This window comes from Podarcis melisellensis, assembly GCF_964234715.1.
Source record: "Podarcis melisellensis genome assembly, chromosome: 3".
Lineage (NCBI taxonomy): Eukaryota > Metazoa > Chordata > Lepidosauria > Squamata > Lacertidae > Podarcis > Podarcis melisellensis.
In genome coordinates, this window is record NC_138530.1 from 19,626,822 (window position 1) to 19,644,081 (window position 17,260).

At 45.8% G+C, this 17,260-nt stretch overlaps 1 protein-coding gene across 1 annotated transcript in view; it reads right to left on the bottom strand.

Moving 5' to 3' along the window:
- Positions 1 to 17,260, bottom strand: part of TTC7A (tetratricopeptide repeat domain 7A) — a 180,273-nt gene that overhangs the window by 128,528 nt on the left and 34,485 nt on the right. Inside the window, exons 7-10 of the mRNA XM_081903881.1 lie at positions 16,034 to 16,194; positions 13,887 to 13,950; positions 3,871 to 4,008; positions 2,428 to 2,511 (exon numbers count right to left, since the gene is read on the bottom strand). Coding sequence (XP_081760007.1) covers positions 2,428 to 2,511; positions 3,871 to 4,008; positions 13,887 to 13,950; positions 16,034 to 16,194 — 447 coding nt within the window. The remainder of the gene's footprint in view (positions 1 to 2,427; positions 2,512 to 3,870; positions 4,009 to 13,886; positions 13,951 to 16,033; positions 16,195 to 17,260) is intronic.

Here is a 17,260-nt window from a genome sequence, read left to right on the forward strand (position 1 = left end):
GCCCCCAAACCTTGTTTCTCTCTCTTTCCGGCATCTTCTTCCTTCCCACCAACAGGCTGCTGCAGGAAGAGGGACAGGCCACTCTTCCCAGAAATCCGAACTTTCAAAATTAGGCTGCAGGTTGCAGTTGATCGAGAAAGTACAGCCTTTGTTCAAGAAAGCCAGCTGCCATTATAAAGTATGAATATGGATAAACCTTTGGATCACACTAATAGGTTGACCAGCAAGAGAAAATCAGTGTTATTTTTCTCCTTTTACAAGCTCTTACAAGGTGGTGTTTTTACCACGCTCAGCTTGGACAACCTATGCCTTTTTAAAATGTGTTTCTTTTGTGGGGGGGGGGGTTATACGGTTGTTGTTATTTTGGTTATGTATTTTGTGGTTCTGTATTTTGATTTTATTCTGTGAACCACCCTGAGACCTGCTTGGTATAAAGGTAAAGGTAAAGGGACCCCTAACCATTAGGTCCAGTCGTGACCGACTCTGGGGTTGCGGCACTCATCTCGCTTTATTGGCCAAGGGAGCCTGCATTTGTCCGCAGACAGCTTCTGGGTCATGTGGCCAGCATGACTAAGTCACTTCTGGCGAACCAGAGCAGCGCACGGAAACGCCGTTTACCTACCCGCCGGAGCGATACCTATTTATCTACTTGCACTTTGACGTGCTTTCAAACTACTAGGTTGGCAGGAGCACGGACCGAGCAACAGGAGCTCACTCTGTCGCGGGGATTCGAACCGCCGACCTTCTGATCGGCAAGCCCTAGGCTCTGTGGTTTAACCCACAGCGCCACCCGCGTCCCCAATAAAGAAATAAGAAATAAACCACAGCAGAGTGGGGGTATCATGGACAGAGAGGGTCCAGGACACAAGATGAGAACAAGGGCTGATTCTCTGGTTACTCTTTACAAGATACTAGTTTCAAAGATTTTGAAGATTTATGGGGCAATTGAAGCACTTGTCATGCTGTGTTTCCATCATGTCACATATTTATTCTTGGTGCTGCAAGTAAAACCTGGGGATGTGGGCTCATGTTTCTAATGAGGTCAGGAATTGGCTGTGGCAGAGAGACAGGTGAAAAGAGATCTTCTGCCTTGGAAAACCTCAAGTGCCTTTGGTGGTCTGGAGAGATAGCATCCTCTTTCCTTCCTGCCCCCATCCCTCTGGCTCTCTGCCATCAAGCTGCAGAGTATGATAAAAGCCCTAGTTCACACGTCCTGTCCCTGCCATTAGTGAGATGACAGCATTGCAGAGGATAGAGCAGGAATCCTTTGGGAAAGATTCAGTGCTAGGGCTGAAAATACTTCACAGATGGAGAAAGAAATTGCTTCTGCTCAAAGTATCAGACACAGAATATTTACAGATCTTGGATCAATTCACAGAGATCATGCCATTTAGCTTCCAGAATATTTAACAATACTAGGTAGGAGACCAGGACATCCTTGCAGTATAAAAAGCTGCCTTATATCATAGCCAAGATTATTTAATTCACAAATGTTTGTACAGTACTTCAGCAAAGAAAGGCTGTGCGCCAATTATATGAAGGTAAAGGTAAAGGGACCCCTGACCATTAGGTCCAGTCGTGGCCAACTCTGGGGCTGCGGTGCTCATCTCGCTTTATTGACCGAGGGAGCAGGCATACAGCTTCTGGGTCATGTGGCCAGCATGACTAAGCCGCTTTTGGCGAACCAGAGCAGTGCATGGAAACGCCGTTTACCTTCCCATCGGAGCGATACCTATTTATCTACTTGCACTTTGACGTGCTTTCGAACTGCTAGGTTGGCAGGAACTGGAACCGAGCAACAGGAGCTCACCCCGTCGCAGGGATTCGAACTGCCGACCTTCTGATTGGCAAGTCCTAGACTCTGTGGTTTAACCCACAGCACCACCCTTTGGGCAACCCAATTTTGCTTTGAGAGTTAACGTGCTCAACTTGCCACAGTCAAATGGAGTCAGGGAGCAGGATTCGAAGTACGCGCAGCAGAAACGAAACGATAACGAATGTAATAGAGGATATGTATTGGATGAATGTATGGTGTACAATGCAGCAGGAAGAAGGGTGGGAACAAAAACATCATGGAGGGAAGCGTGGGAAGTCAAAATGCCAAAGGGAAACAATATTAAAGTTGAAGTTAATACGTAATTGTTTTTGGAAGTACAATGAAAATCTAAATTAGAAAGGGGGAAAAATAGAGTTAACACACTCAACCACCTGAACTCAGCATTGGAAAAAACTGTGATTAGAATAATACTTCACCTATTAATCAATATAATATTACAATAATACTCATATTGGATCCGTTTGGGGGAAAGGATGGGATGTAAACAACAACAACAACAGTAGTTCAAATTACCATTTGCTTTGGAGAATTGAGTACAGATAATCGAAACTTTTCCATGAACGCAAATGTTCTTTGTGTTTGTGCCTTACCTTGCCACAAGCTGCCATGGAAAGGGCCAGTTGATACCATAGGTGGAATTCACCAAATGCAAGTTTCATTGCTCTCTCCAAACACTGGGGAGAAAAAAAAGAAGGAAGCACAAGTATTATCACTAGCAGATTCTCAACTTTTGTGGAATTCATTACCAAAAGGTGTGTGTGGGGGGGGAACCTATGTGATTTTATTTCTTTCTGTGGGGATAAAAAAATGTCCATCTGGGATAGTTCAGGTTTTAGTTGCACAGGAGACAGCCTAATTCGGTGGGATCAAGTAAAGTCTCTTGGGCGCCTGCTGTTAGCCTTCCCCACCGTTTTGGAGAACACATTTTCATCAATATATTCTGTTAAGTTGTCCCCCCCCCCATTTTTTTGTTTATACAATTTTTATTAAATTTTCTGTTTTACAATTTAGAATATTCATTTAAACAACCGTAAAATCTCAATGACTTCCCTTCTACTCTTTCCATGGTTCATTTTGCGTAACGTGAATCCCTGCATATTTCACATAAACTAAACCATTCAGTATTCCATTGTTACATCCATCAAAACTTATTTACACTGTTGACTTTATCTTACTGCTGCCAGCATTTTCAAGTGTGCACAGTTTCCCCCCACATATTCAGTAAACCATTTCCAATCTTTTTTAAACGTATCTTCTTCATGTTCTCTTATTCTATATGTTAGATCTGCAAACTGGGCATAATTCCATCAGTTTAAGTTGCCATTCTTCTTTCCTTGGGACCTCGCTCGTTTTCCATACAGTGGTACCTCGGGTTAAGAACTGAATTCGTTCTGGAGGTCCGTTCTTAACCTGAAACTGTTCTTAACCTGAGGTACCACTTTAGCTAATGGGGCCTCCCGCTGCCGCTGCGCGATTTCTGTTCTCATCCTGAAGCAAAGTTCTTAACCCGAGGAACTATTTCTGGGTTAGTGGAGTTTGTAACCTGAAGCATCTGTAACCCGAGGTACCACTGTACTTGCGTTTTCTTTTCTAAAGAGAGAGTAGGAAAATGGGAGGATGGAATGGTGCGACCTGGAGGAATTCTCCTGCTAGGAGGTGAGGATACAGTGCAACGTTTTGTTGCAGGCCCCACTCATTTCATCTGATAGCCATCCCCACATCCCACAACAGCAAAATTTCAGAAGTGAATTACGCTCCCCGTATCGCTGCTGCGTTGTGGGAAGAAGCCGCAGCTCCCACGCTGCCAGCGTTAAGAAAGGTGGCCTTAGGAGTCTCCCTCCTCTGGAGTCATGGGATGTATTGCACACGGCCCCAGGCAGAACATGTGTACACCCATAAATGTTTCAGTTAGATGTAGTGCCACTTGGATACACTTCAGCAAGCTGGTGTGTGTTTGGAAGGATGTAGAGTGCTGCCTTGTTGTTTTGGGGGTGATTAAAAAAAAAGACATAAGAAAACCTAGGAGTAGTTACCTCAGAAAGCATGACATACTGCCCTCTTCTGCCCAGTGTGATAGTTAGAAGATCGTAAACCGCCGACGCATCCCGGAGACTGATGGCTCGGTCGTCTTTCTGCTCAGGGGCACGGCTAATTACTGCGTCCTGGTTTGCCTGGGAGTGAATTCAGAATAAAACAAGAGGTCAGGTCCAGCAGGAACGAGCGGAGACAGCCAAGAACACCTCAGAAAGGTCGCCAGCCACGCACTGCATGTCCAAGCAAAAGTGCCCCTATCCAGCCCCCTGCATTCATCCGCAGGAAGCTAATTTGGGAAGGCAGAATGCATTTACAGAAATGCTGGGAGACGATTCCCTCAGATTATCTCTCGGAAACCTCTAGAACGAGAGATGACAAGAGCCCCACAGCGCCAGAATGCTTCAAGGCCCGGGGCCGCACTTAAAATGGTGCGCCCAATTACTTCAGCTGCCTGCAACTTTACGACGGCAACCTTTTAAAACGAGGCAAAACAAAAGAATACTCCTCCACTTTCCCCCACTTTTTAAAGATGTTTCGCACTGCAGCATGGCTGCAGAGAGTCCTCCTCAGGTTAATGTTGGCTTGCAAAGGAATATGTTGCTTAAAACATACTTATTTGCCTGGTCGTATGCAAACCCTTGGAGACATGGGTGGCGCTGTGGGTTAAACCAGAGAGCCTAGGATTTGCCAATCAGAAGGTCGGCAGTTCGAATCCCTGCGACGGGGTGAGCTCCTGAGAGAACACACTTCTGCCCACAGAGAAAATTTACTTATATGTCATTCTTGAAAGACCTACACTGGCTCCCAGTACGTTTCCGAGCACAATTCAAAGTGTTGGTGCTGACCTTTAAAGCCCTAAACCACCTCGGTCTAGTATATCTGAAGGAGCGTCTCCATCCCCATTGTTCTACCAGGACACTGAGGTCCAGTGCCAAGGGCCTTCTGGCGGTTCCCTCACTGCAAGAAGCCAAGTTATAGGGAACCAGGCAGAGGACCTTCTCGGTAGTGGCACCTGCCCTGTGGAACACCCTCTCAGCAGATGTCAAAGAGAACAACCTAACTACCAGACTTTTAGAAGACACCTGAAGGCAGCCCTGTTTAGGGAAGCTTTTAATGTTTGATGCATTACTGTATTTTAATATTTTGTTGGAAGCCGTCCAGAGTGGCTGGGGAAGCCCAGCAAGATGGGCGGGGTACAAATAAATTATTATTATTATTATTATTATTATTATTATTATTATTATTATTATTCCAAGGAACTCAAGGTACAGTACATAGTTTCCCCATGTAATCCTCACAACCACCCTATGAGGTAGATTAGAAAGAGAAAGGGAGAGGATGACAGACCCAAGGCCACCAACCAGTGGCGTAGCGTGGGTTGTCAGCACCCGGGGCAAGGCAAGTAATTTGCGCCCCCTAACCCAGGTAGGGACAGAGAGCTGCAAGTGCAAGCGTGCCCCCCCCAGATGTTGCGCCCGGTGCGGCCGGGCCCCCTGCACCCCCCACGCTACGCCACTGCCACCCACTGAGATTTGTGGCTGTGGGAGGATTCTAACCCAGGTCTCCCCAGTCCAACATCCTACTCACAGCACCACATTGGACCTCAGATGCAAATCTCCTCTTATTTTGCGAAAGTCTTAGCAGCAGTAGAAACAGAAGCACGAGTTGCACTCCCTCCCTGCTACTCTTTCCTTACAATGCCCCAAGGCAAACATCTGAAAGCCTTATGAGGAATGGTTGAAGGAACTGGGTATGTTTATCCTGGAAAACAGGAGGCTGAGAGGAGATACGATAGCCATCTTTGAATATCTCAAGGGCTGTCTCATGGAAGAGGGGGGGAGCTTGTTTTCTCCTGCTCTGGAGGTTAGGACCCAAACCAATGGCTTCAAGTTACAAGAAAGGAGATTCCGACTAAACATCAGGGAAAACTTTCTGGCAGTAAGAGCTGTTCCACAGTGGAATGGTCTCCCTCAGGAGGTAGTGGACTCTCCTTCCTTAGAAGTTTTTAAGCAGAGGTTGGGTGGCCAACTGTCATGGATGTTTTAGTTGAGATTCCTGCGCTGCAGGGGGTTGGACTAAATGACCCTTGAGGTCCCTTTCCAATTCTACAATTCTATGAAATCACAGCAGCATGAGCTAAGGGCACACTGAGAAATGGTCCATGAATAACCATAGTTTAGAGGTCCTGGGCCCTAAGGAAGTCAGACTATCTTCCACCAGGGCCAGGGCCTTTTCAGTGATGGCTCCAACCTGGTGGAATGCTCTGTCCCAGGAGACTAGGGCCCTTCAGGATTTAACCTCCTTCCGTCAGGCCTGTAAGACAGAGCTATTCCGCCTGGCCTTTAATCTGAATTCAGCCTGATATTTTAATTCCCTTTTCTTCCCTCCCCCTCCCCTTTTATGAAGATCACCCGCTCTGGGACCCCACAGCTAATTCTCCCCTGGCCTCCTCACTGGTCCCAAGAAGGACTAATTCAGCCAGCTAGCCCTGGTGACTATCTAATGCTTATTGGATGGATTTTCCCCAAACTAATTTTTGAACTTTGAATTTTATGGTTATTCATGTTTTTATACTGTATTTTATGCTGCTTTTACAATTAAGTGTTTTAAATTTGTTGTTAGCCGCCCTGAGCCCGGTTTTTGAACCGGGAAGGACGGGGTATAAATAAAAATTTATTATTTATTATTATTATTAATCTGTAAAATCCCTGCACTTGCAGCTAGGGGTGGAGGACAAACGAAGCTGCTTCACTCCTACCCAGCTTTGTCTAGAGATGGAGAAACTGTGTGCTCCAAAGGCTGTTGGACTATAACTCCCATCAGTCCCAGCCAGCATGGACAACAGCCAGGAACTATGGGAGGTGGAGTCAAACAAAAATCAGATTTCCGATCCATTAACTATCCTGACTGGCAGCGGTTTGCCGGAGTTTCAGAGAGTAGTTTCTCTCAGACTTACCTAGAGATCCGAAGGACTGAACCCAGGGGCATGTAAAATAGATGCTCTATCACTGGTGGGTGAGCATGTTCCCCCCCCCCAAAAAAAGTCATTTGAACTTGTCAATTCACTCTGAGCAGAGAGAGATGAGCAGGAAATGGATTCAGGGCCAATTCATATGCTCACTCCTCAACTGTTCCCAGAGGTGTGGCTATTCTTTATGCCCTAATACAAGAGGAAAGTAAAATCTACTGAATGAAGGAAAGCGTTTTTTTTCTGGGGGTTTGATCTTCTGCGAGCCATAATCAACGGCACTTTGTCACGGGGCGTTCTTTGAAAAGGAAGATTTAAAAAGAGCACTGGGGAAAGGCAGAGGTTTGTGGAAGGATGGGCATAATCAACCTTGCCGTCAATTAAACCTTTCCACACATTGCATACCACGCTATTAAAAAGTTTCTGCATCAGTAGCTCTGCAGCCGCGTTTAGTTGTGAAAAATAGCTGCGCCGAACAAGCCCCCACATATTCTGAAAGCCAGTAATCAGCTTCGCATCAGAGTCAGCTATTTCGGGCATTTGTCAGTGGGCCAAACTAGGAATTTTAAAGTGATGCCTTAGCACAGATAGAATATTCACCCGAACTAGTACATTACCGCAAGCTTTGGGCTTACGAAAAAAGGGGACAGGAATACATGTAACTACAAATACCGCCTGTTAGTGCTACAATAAAAAGGAAGTGCTTCCTATATGTTCCAAGCACAGGCAATGGTGCCATAAACCAAACGCAGAAGGGGCATGGCTTATTATTATTATTATTATTATTATTATTATTATTATTATTATTATATTTGTATACCGCCCTTCATCCCTAGATCTCAGGGCGGTTCACAACATAAAAATACAATTTAAGTATCACTTGCACAAATAGTGTTTCTTCTTTTGACCATAATCACTTAAGAAGGCTGGAGGGTGGATGGATCTACACATGGGGGGGGGGCTATAAATAAGTCAGAAATTAAATCGTTATAACAAAACCCACAACCCTATGTAAAAATGCTGTAGAAAGGTTTTGTGCTCTCTGACGTTATCCGGTGTTGCATGTTTATAACACATTCAAATCACTGCATTTTGACTAATGTAGCTGAGCGCTACAACTATGTTGTACAACTATGAGGTTTTCCTCATGGTTGGAGTTGTCTGAAACTTATTTATTTAGCGAAACTTCATAGTAACACCTTACCTATAAGGTCACATATCACTAGAGTGACATATGAATTTGCCAATTCTTAAACTTTGTACCCGGGACTATTTGAGATTCCTTTTCTGGTGCTTACAAGAACATAAGAAGACCCTGGGAGATCAGGCTGATGGCCTATCTAGTCCAGCCTCCTGTTCTTACAATGGCGCCAACCAGATGCCTGCGACAAATCCACAAGCAGGGCCCAAGCACAAGAACCCTCTGCCAGTGGCGTAGCGTGGGGGTGCAGGGGGGCCGGTCGCACTGGGCGCAACATCTGGGGATTAGGGGGCGCAAATCCACGGGTTAGGGGGCGCAAATCACGGGTTAGGGGGCGCTAATTACTTGCCTTGCCCCGGGTACTGACAACCCACGCTATGCCACTGCCCTCTGCGAGCGTGGTGACCATGTAGCTCAGAGGCAAGGGCACATGCCTTAGATGCAGAAAGTCCCCCGTTCAGCCCGTGACATCTCCAGCTAAGAAAGGATCACTGGTGGGGAGAATTGTGTCTCTAGGACCCTGGAGAGCAGCTGCCCATCAGAAGACACAATGCTAGGCTAGATGAACACACCGTCTGAGCTGCATGCAGGGACACTCACAGGAGAACCCGTTTAGAAAAAAACACAAATATGCATATATTTCAGGAATACGTCACTGGACTGCTTCCAAAATTATATTCCATACTCACAGGGTGACCTTTCAAAGCAATTATGTGAGTGCTCTACATACAGAAACGTTATGCAGAGATGGTAGTTTGGCAGAATCACCATATGGTGCCTCTAGCTTGGAGCAGAGTTGCAAATTCTAACCGACGGCAGACAAAAATGAAAAATCCTTCCCGGGCCCCCCAAGGCGGATAAGAAGGAAGCCAGCAAGGCAGACCACCGAGCACCCTCTAGCACCTTCAAAATATGATTCTACGATCATCCTGTGATTCTATGACCATCACCACATCCTGTGATAGCAAACTCTGTAGTTTAACCATGCGCTCAGTTGTCCGATTCAACACACGGAGGGGGGCGGTGACGTAAGCCGAATGAGCTCATTCAGAGCACAGAACTAAAGGGCACTGTGACATAAGAGAGAGAGAAGTGATGATTGACAGCGTGGAAGTGGGAAGGGATGTTGGGTGGAGTGAGAAAGAGTGACAGGCAGAGAACCGCGGGTGGGAACGTGACATTTGGAGCTGTGAGGAAACGGGCTGTGAGGGGAACAGATGAGAGAGGTAACGGGAGCAGACGTACAGGAGTTAAGTTATCTCGGGATAGCATCAGAATTATGAGTGGCTCTGTATAAAACCTCTTTCATATTAGAAACTCAGCTCTGGAATAAATAACAATATTGAAGCTGTTCACATGATTCACTGGAGATTACCCTCTGCTCTGAAATTGATAAGCATTTATCAATTATAACCAAACACATAAGTTCTTAGAAGAGGGTGTTCTCACCAGGGTAGGCTCAGGCTATTTTATTGTCCCCTTCCTAGCCACCAACCCGCACCCTACATCTTGTTTGCACTAGGCATGTGTGGCACCGGGGAGGGGGTTTTCCTCCTCCAACATTTCCCTCCCCTGCCCAACAAAAACCAGCATCCTTTCCCCTGTTCTACAGAAGTGAAGTAAAAGCATTTGTTGTAGTTCCTTGGGTGGAATGAGGGAGCGAAGCTGCAGCTGAACTTTCTTTAAAATAGCATCTACTCCTATTTTAGCATCTTAAAAAGCAGAGACATCACCTTGCCAACAAAGGTCCGTATAGTTAAAGCCATGGTTTTCCCAGTAGTGATGTATGGAAGTGAGAGCTGGACCATAAAGAAGGCTGATCGCCAAAGAATTGATGCTTTTGAATTATGGTGTTGGAGGAGATTCCTGAGAGCCCCATGAACTGCAAGAAGATCAAACGTATCCATTCTTAAGGAAATCAGCCCTGAGTGCTCACTGGAAGGACAGATCATGAAATTGAGGCTCCAATACTTTGGCCACCTCATGAGAAGAGAAGACACCCTGGAAAAGACCCTGATGTTGGGAAAGATGGAGGGCACAAGGAGAAGGGGACGACAGAGGATGAGATGGTTGGACAGTGTTCTCGAAGCTACAAACATGAGCCTGACCAAACTGTGGGAGGCAGTAGAAGACAGGAGTGCCTGGCGTACTCTGGTCCAGGGGGTCACGAAGAGTCGGACACGACTAAACAACAACACTCCTATTTTAAAAAAACAAAAACCAGCAAATAGGGACTGCAACAATTTTGCAGGGAGAATTTTGCCTGTTCAGGGTTTCAACCATTTTCTTCTCTTCCAGAACACTCTGTTCCACACACACACCTCTAGTTTTAAACACTTATTCATATACCAAGTCAGTCAGCATTCAGTGCACACTGAGCGTGCTCAGTCCTCATAGATCTGTCTCTGATTTAATGTACATCTTTAGGGTCTCCCCCAACCTGAAATATTTTTTTGCATTTCTGCAAACCACAGAACTGTAGAGTTGGAAGGGACCCCAATGGTCATCTAGTCCAGGCATAGGCAAACTCGGCCCTCCAGATGCTTTGGGACTACAACTCCCACCATCCCTAGCTAACAGGACCAGTGGTCAGGGATGATGGGAGTTGTAGTCCCAAAACATCTGGAGGGCCGAGTTTGCCTATGCCTGATCTAGCCCAAACCCCGGCAATGCAGGAATCTTTTGCCCTTGAGTTTCCCAAAGCTTGTTGAGATGCATTCAGATTCTGGTTTTCTTTTGGCTGCGTCAGGATCCACAGCCAAAAAAGGGAAGACACTATTAGTTTGTAGAATTCTACCCAACTAACCCAATAGAGCCAACAAAGAGAATGGAGCATTAAAAATAAAAAAACCAAACTAAGAAGAATTGGGAGTGTGGAAGCTACAGGCCAGTTAGCTCAACATCTGTTCCACGAAAACTGGTGGGGAGCACTGTTAAAGATGGGATTCCATGCTAAGGGTTGTAAGAAAGGAATCAAAAATAAAACTGCCAAAATATCCTAATGCCTTTATACAAATCTCTGGTGCAAACCACACTTGGAATACTGTGTACACCTCTGGAAGGCTATTGCGGGGCTGCAAATGGTACAACAAAAGGGGGCGACCAAAATAATCGAGGAAATGTTACAACATTTGGAACTTCCTAGTGTGGAGAAAAGATAAGAGGAGACATGAGGTAAGATGGAGGGCTTTTTTCAGTCAGAACTTGCCGGAACTCAATTCTGGCACCTCTCAGGTGGACGCCATTGCCTTTCTAAGAGAACAAGAGAGGTATTCATGGTGAGCTCCGACACCTCTTTCTCTAGAAAAATAGCACTGGGGGGGAAAGTACTTCTTCACACAGAGTATAGTTAAACTACGGAATTTGTTCCCAAAAGAAGTAGTGAGGGCTACCATCTTGGATGGCTTTAGAAGAGGAGTAATTTAGGGAGAATAAAACTATCAATGGCAGCTAGCCAAGATAGTGATGTTCCACTTCTTTTGCTGGAGGTAGTATGTCCTTGTTGCTGGGAATCGTAGGTGGAGATTCCCACCTGCACTAAATGGCCTTTGGCCTGATCCACCAGGCCTCTTCTTCCTGTTCTTACTCAAGCAAAAGGCAACAGAATTTTTTGCAGTCCTGCTTCCACCTCCTTCCCTCTTTCTCAGACTTTTTTCCAGGTCAAATCCCATCTGGCCATTTAACTCAATAAGAAGACGGTGATAAATGATTCCCAAACTCTGTTACACTGGGCACACTGTTTATTAGTCTTGGCTACAGGCAGTCTGTTTTCCAATTCAGCTGAGGGAAGAGAGAGAGAGAGAGAGACAGAGAGAGAGAGAGAGAGAGAGAGAGAGCAGGCAAGCCAAATTACTCTGCACCACTTGTGGTGTGTTTTGTTAATCTACAACATGCCTGGGAGATGCCACACCGAGGGGAACACATTCTCTTGCCATTTAAAAAAAACACCACCAAATTACAGCGACAATGGCTTGGGTGACAGGCTTATGAACTGCATCAAAACTGAGGGACAGATCTTCATTGTGTAAATGAAAGAATTTCAAAATAAAAATGCTCAGGGATGAGGGTTCTGGGAGAAAAATGCTGACAGAAAAACATTCCTTTCCTAGCTTAGAGACAGCTCTGGCTTATATTGAGCAGCACTAGAAATCCTGTTGAAGAGGGAGGGTGACTAAAACAGGCCCAGGAAAGTTTTAAGGTCAGCTCTTAATCTACCTGCACTTGGGTTCCTCAGGAATAGACACTGAACAGGCATCATGAATTATTGGTGGATTGTTAAACAGATGTTTTATAAAAACCCACGCCAAGGCGCACCTATAATTAGCTATCAGCTTTCCAACTTTTACCTTTAGATAATTATTCCCATACTTGAAGCACAGTGAAAGCTCCTTAGAGCAATGTTTCCTAAACTTGGGCCTCCAGCTGTTTTTGGACTACAGTTCCCATCATCCCTGACCGCTGGTCCTGCTAGCTAGGGATGATGGGAGTTGTAGTCCAAAAAACAGCCGGAGACCCAAGTTTGGGAAACCCTGCCTTAGAGGAAAGGTGGGGTACAAATGCCATTTTCAAAAATCCACAGAGGAACCCCTGTGCAGCTGTCTCAGAACTCCTGCATGTCGCATAGGCTTCTAGGGGATGGACCAAGGCATGAAGGCCAGCCCAAGATGCATGCCACCTCAGACTGGTTAGGCTATTTTGGCACCTGAGCCATAAGAAACACAGGAAGGTGCCTCATACTGTGCTAGATCATTGGGCCATCGGACTGGAAGTGGTTCAGACAGAGGTCTTTCTCAGCCCAAACCTGTTACTTCTTCACACAGTTCATATTTAAATGATGGAATTCGCTGTCACAAGGTACAGTCTCAGCATTTGGTATTCAAAGGCATACGGCCTCCAACAGTGGAAAGAGAGCATAGCCATTGTGGCTGGTAGCCATTAATAGCCCGATCCTCCTCTTTTAAGGCCATCGCTGCATCTTAGCGAAAGCAAATTCCACAGTTCAGCTTAGGCGCTGTGTGGAGATGTACTTTAATTTGTCTGCTCTGAATCTCTCAACATTCCTCATGGGATGACCACAGGTTCTAGAATTCTCCACACTGTGCATAATCTATCATGCCCCTCACCTGTTACTCGCCCAAATGTTGTAAACTTCAGCCTTAAGTGAAAAATCCTGTTAAATTTGCCTTGTAGGGCACTGTAGAGTCACTTGATTTTATTGCGTATTCTGCTGTTCAAAACTGCTTGTTTTTTAAGTTGTATTTCCTTCTTATTTTGTATTACCTTGGTTTTAGGTAAGCCACCTTGTGTATTTGTTGTTAAAAACAACCCCAAGGTATAAATCAATAAATCATGAGCACCAAAGCTGTATCTCTGTAGCCCAGAGATCTGTTGTTTGTCAACTGGTCCACGCTGGGCAGTTTTAAAATAAGGTTCATATAACACAGTGAAGGAAACACTTTTTTTTTTAATTTTAAAAAAAATTAAGCCTGTTTTGCAAAAGAAAGGAAGGGGGGATGATGATATTGTTCCTATGCCACGTTATGGGTGACTCACAGTTTTCTATTAAATTTCTCAGACTGCTTGCTGAACGTTTGCTTAATCTGTCATCATCAAGCGATGCTTCAAAAATCAAAAACAAGTGGCAGCTCTCTCTCTGTGCGTGCTGTATTAAAAGACAACTGCTGCTTTCTTCCCCACTGAACAGGCAAGATTTTGCAATCAGAAAGCCAGTTTGCAGATCGCAAAGGAAACCTGGAAATGCCACCCTGAAAATATCAAGTATTATCCTAATGATTATTGCGTGCTTTCATTATTACCCTTCTTTATAAGTATTCCTATCTGCTTACCATGGATTCACTGATAAGGAGGAGCAGGAGTGCCTCTTCAACGTTGTCATGGGGGCTGTAGATGCTGAAAGACAAACAAACCTGTTGTTTTAATATAAGCAACACCAGCAGCTCGCTCATGGGACACTCTTGTTAACACCACCACAGGACTAGTAACTTGAACCGTCTCATGCATGATTCATACGTTATATAACCGCTTCTTTAGGCCAGGATGACTAAAAGCGGCAGGGTGTATCCTAGGAGAAAACTCAGCCCTGACTCAAGCGAGGCAAAGCTGTTGGGTTAGACACAACTTCAACACATGAAGCAATTTCTCTCCTGGGCAAAAAACAACAACAACCCTCCAGATGACAAGTTAAGTTTTCACAGATGGAATATTAAGAAAATGGTAATAAAACACAGATTGTACGGGGCCCACAGAGACCCACAACCAAAGACCTGCCTGTGGTTTTGAGCTGTTATCTGAAATCCAGCACAAACCTCCTCAGCTCTTTGCCATTTCTCCAAGACCTTCATTCCCTAATGCCCTTCTCCCAACCCTCCAACTTCAGACCCTGTGAGCTAACACATATCCTTTCCTGTTACTAGATTTTTTCCTCCTCTAGCCAAACTGATCTTCTGCTTCCCTCATGGTGCCAGGACTTCAATACCTCAAGAACCACTCTTTCCATATGAACCTACCAAGACCCTGACATAATCTTCGGAGGCCCTTCTTCGTGTGCCTCCTCCTCGAGGTCCGGAGGGTGGCAACACGAGAACAGGGCCTTCTCTGCAGTGGCTCCCTGCCTGTGGAATGCTCTCTCCAGGGAAGTACGCCTGGCGCCTTCATTACACACCTTTAGGCACCAGGCAAAAATGTTCCTTTTTAACCAGGCCTTTGGTTGATCTGTTTGACATCCTATACCCTTTTAAAATGTGGCTCTTTTGGGGGAGGGGTTGTTATTGGGTTATTGTTTTTATTCGGATTATATATGTTGTGATCTTTTCTGTGAGCCTCCCTGAGACCTCCGGGTACAGTGGACACTCGGGTTGCGAAGGCACGTTCGCAACTCGCAGCATTCGCAACCCACAGTGTCGCGTCTGCGCACGTGCAGGTCACGATTCAGCGCTTCTGCGCATGCACAAAGCATGATTTAGTGCTTCTGCGTGTGAACGAGTGCAGAAACCTGGAAGTAACCCGTTCCGGTACTTCTGGGTTCGGCACAGTGCGCAACCCGAAAACGCACAACCTGAAGTGTCTGTAACCCAAGGTATGACTGTCTAGGGCGGTAAAGGTAAAGGTAAAGGGACCCCTGACCATTAGGTCCAGTCGTGACCGACTCTGGGGTTGTGGCGCTCATCTCGCTTTATTGGCTGAGGGAGCCGGCGTACAGCTTCCGGGTCATGTGGCCAGCATGACTAAGCCACTTCTGGCGAACCAGAGCAGCGCACGGAAACACCGTTTTCCTTCCCGCCAAAGCAGTACCTATTTATCTACTTGCACTTTGACGTGCTTTCGAACTGCGAGGTTGGCAGGAGCAACTCAATAAATAATAACTCAATAAATAATAATAACACTAGACTATCAGAAATCTGTGACGGATTCTTGCCCACTTCACCTGTTACTCCCATGGAGTGGGTAAGCAGGCTGTGGGGGCCATGCATTGAGTCCAATTCCCACCATTGCTCCTCCTGTCTTTGCCATTAACATGTTCACCATAATGTCTGCAGCAGGGAGGGTATTCCTGCATGTATAGGCTTTTGGAACAATACAGAAACTGGACCAAAAGGTTATCCATATGGCACAGGGAGCCTCCGTTCATAGAGAAGTTCATACTGTAGCTCCCTCTCACCTCCTGCCACTGCCCAAGTTATGACAGACATGGTGTTGGGACCGCTGACAGCTGAGGCAGGACACATGTGACTTGGGGCTGGAGCTAAGGGCCCAGCTCCACAGCTCTTGTCGTCACATGACTCAGGTGTGAAGAGGGCTTCTTTCTCCTTTGGTAAGTGAACTGAACTCTCGCAGCCAATGACTGGGAGGGTTTTACAAGCAGCATACAACCAAACAGTACTACCCAGCCGTTGCTAAGTGTCTTGACTGCCTGCCCTTTCATGTTATTTTATCTGGCCCTGGATGTAACAGCCCCAAAGAACTCTATACGCACTTATCTCCGGTGTGTAGCTGCAGTCTTCGGCGAAGGGTAGTGCAGATGTACAAATTATCCTCTTTGTTCATGAACTCGGGGAGAGGATCAGATAAGGGGCTCCAGTAACAATCTTCGCTCAGGGAGTGCAGGAGCAGCTCTGCCAACTGCTTGGCAGCCGTCTGGAGAAGAATGGACAGAAAATGAGGGAAACATGTGTTTTTTTAAAGCCCACAGTGACACCTATTTGCCTACCAGGTTGATGATTCAACTTGCTACGAGCCAGTACACATGATACGTCGGATCTGCATCGGGTTGCTTTTTTAACTCGGTCAGAACGGCCACACACGACTCACCTTTCCAGTTGTCTCAAATACACAGAGAAATACTTTGCTTTGGGTATGGCTTTCGTTCTTAGGATTCTCAGCTCCAGTAGTATATATGGGTAACATTTGTGAATGAGTTGTTCCGCCTGGCCTTTGGCTTGGCATCAACTTGATCCCCTCCCCCTCTTTCCTTTTTCTTTTCTCTTTCTGTGATGGAACTCCTATTTGGGGACTTCCCTGGCTTTTTTCTGGCCCACGTAGGACCAGTCTGGATAGTTGGCCTTGGTGAAGACTTGACGTTCTCATCCCAAAAAAAGTTTTTGATTTGAGTTCCTACTGAAATGAGGCTGCATTTTTAATGTTCTAATGTCGAATTTTAATCTTGTTTTTAAGTTGCACAGTGGTGCCTCCAGATATGAACGAGATCCATTCCAGAGCCCCATTCGCATCTAGAAGTGAATGTATCTAACGACGGCACGTCTGCGCGCATCGCTTTTCACTTCTTCTGCGCATGCACGTGATGTCATTTTGAGCGTCTGCACATGCGCAAGTGGCGAAACCTGGAAGTAACGCGCTCCATTATTTCCGGGTTGTCGCAGAGCGCAACTCAAACGTGCTCAACTTGAAGCAAATTTAACCCGAGGTATGACTGTATTTCAATCAATTGTTTTTATACCTGGTGTCAGCTGCCCTGAGCCCAGTCTTGGCTGGGGAGGGCGGGGTATAAATAAATTTTATTATTATTATTGTTATAAACAATTTTAAGTGGGACCCATGACACAACTCACAATGTGAGCACCAGCTAGGAAACAGAGAGGACCGGGTTCAACTAGCTCAGGCTATTTTTCCATCCAGCACACAACTGTCTACTCCAACAGACAGAACCACTCCTGTGTCTCAACCAGGAGTCTTTCTCAACAAC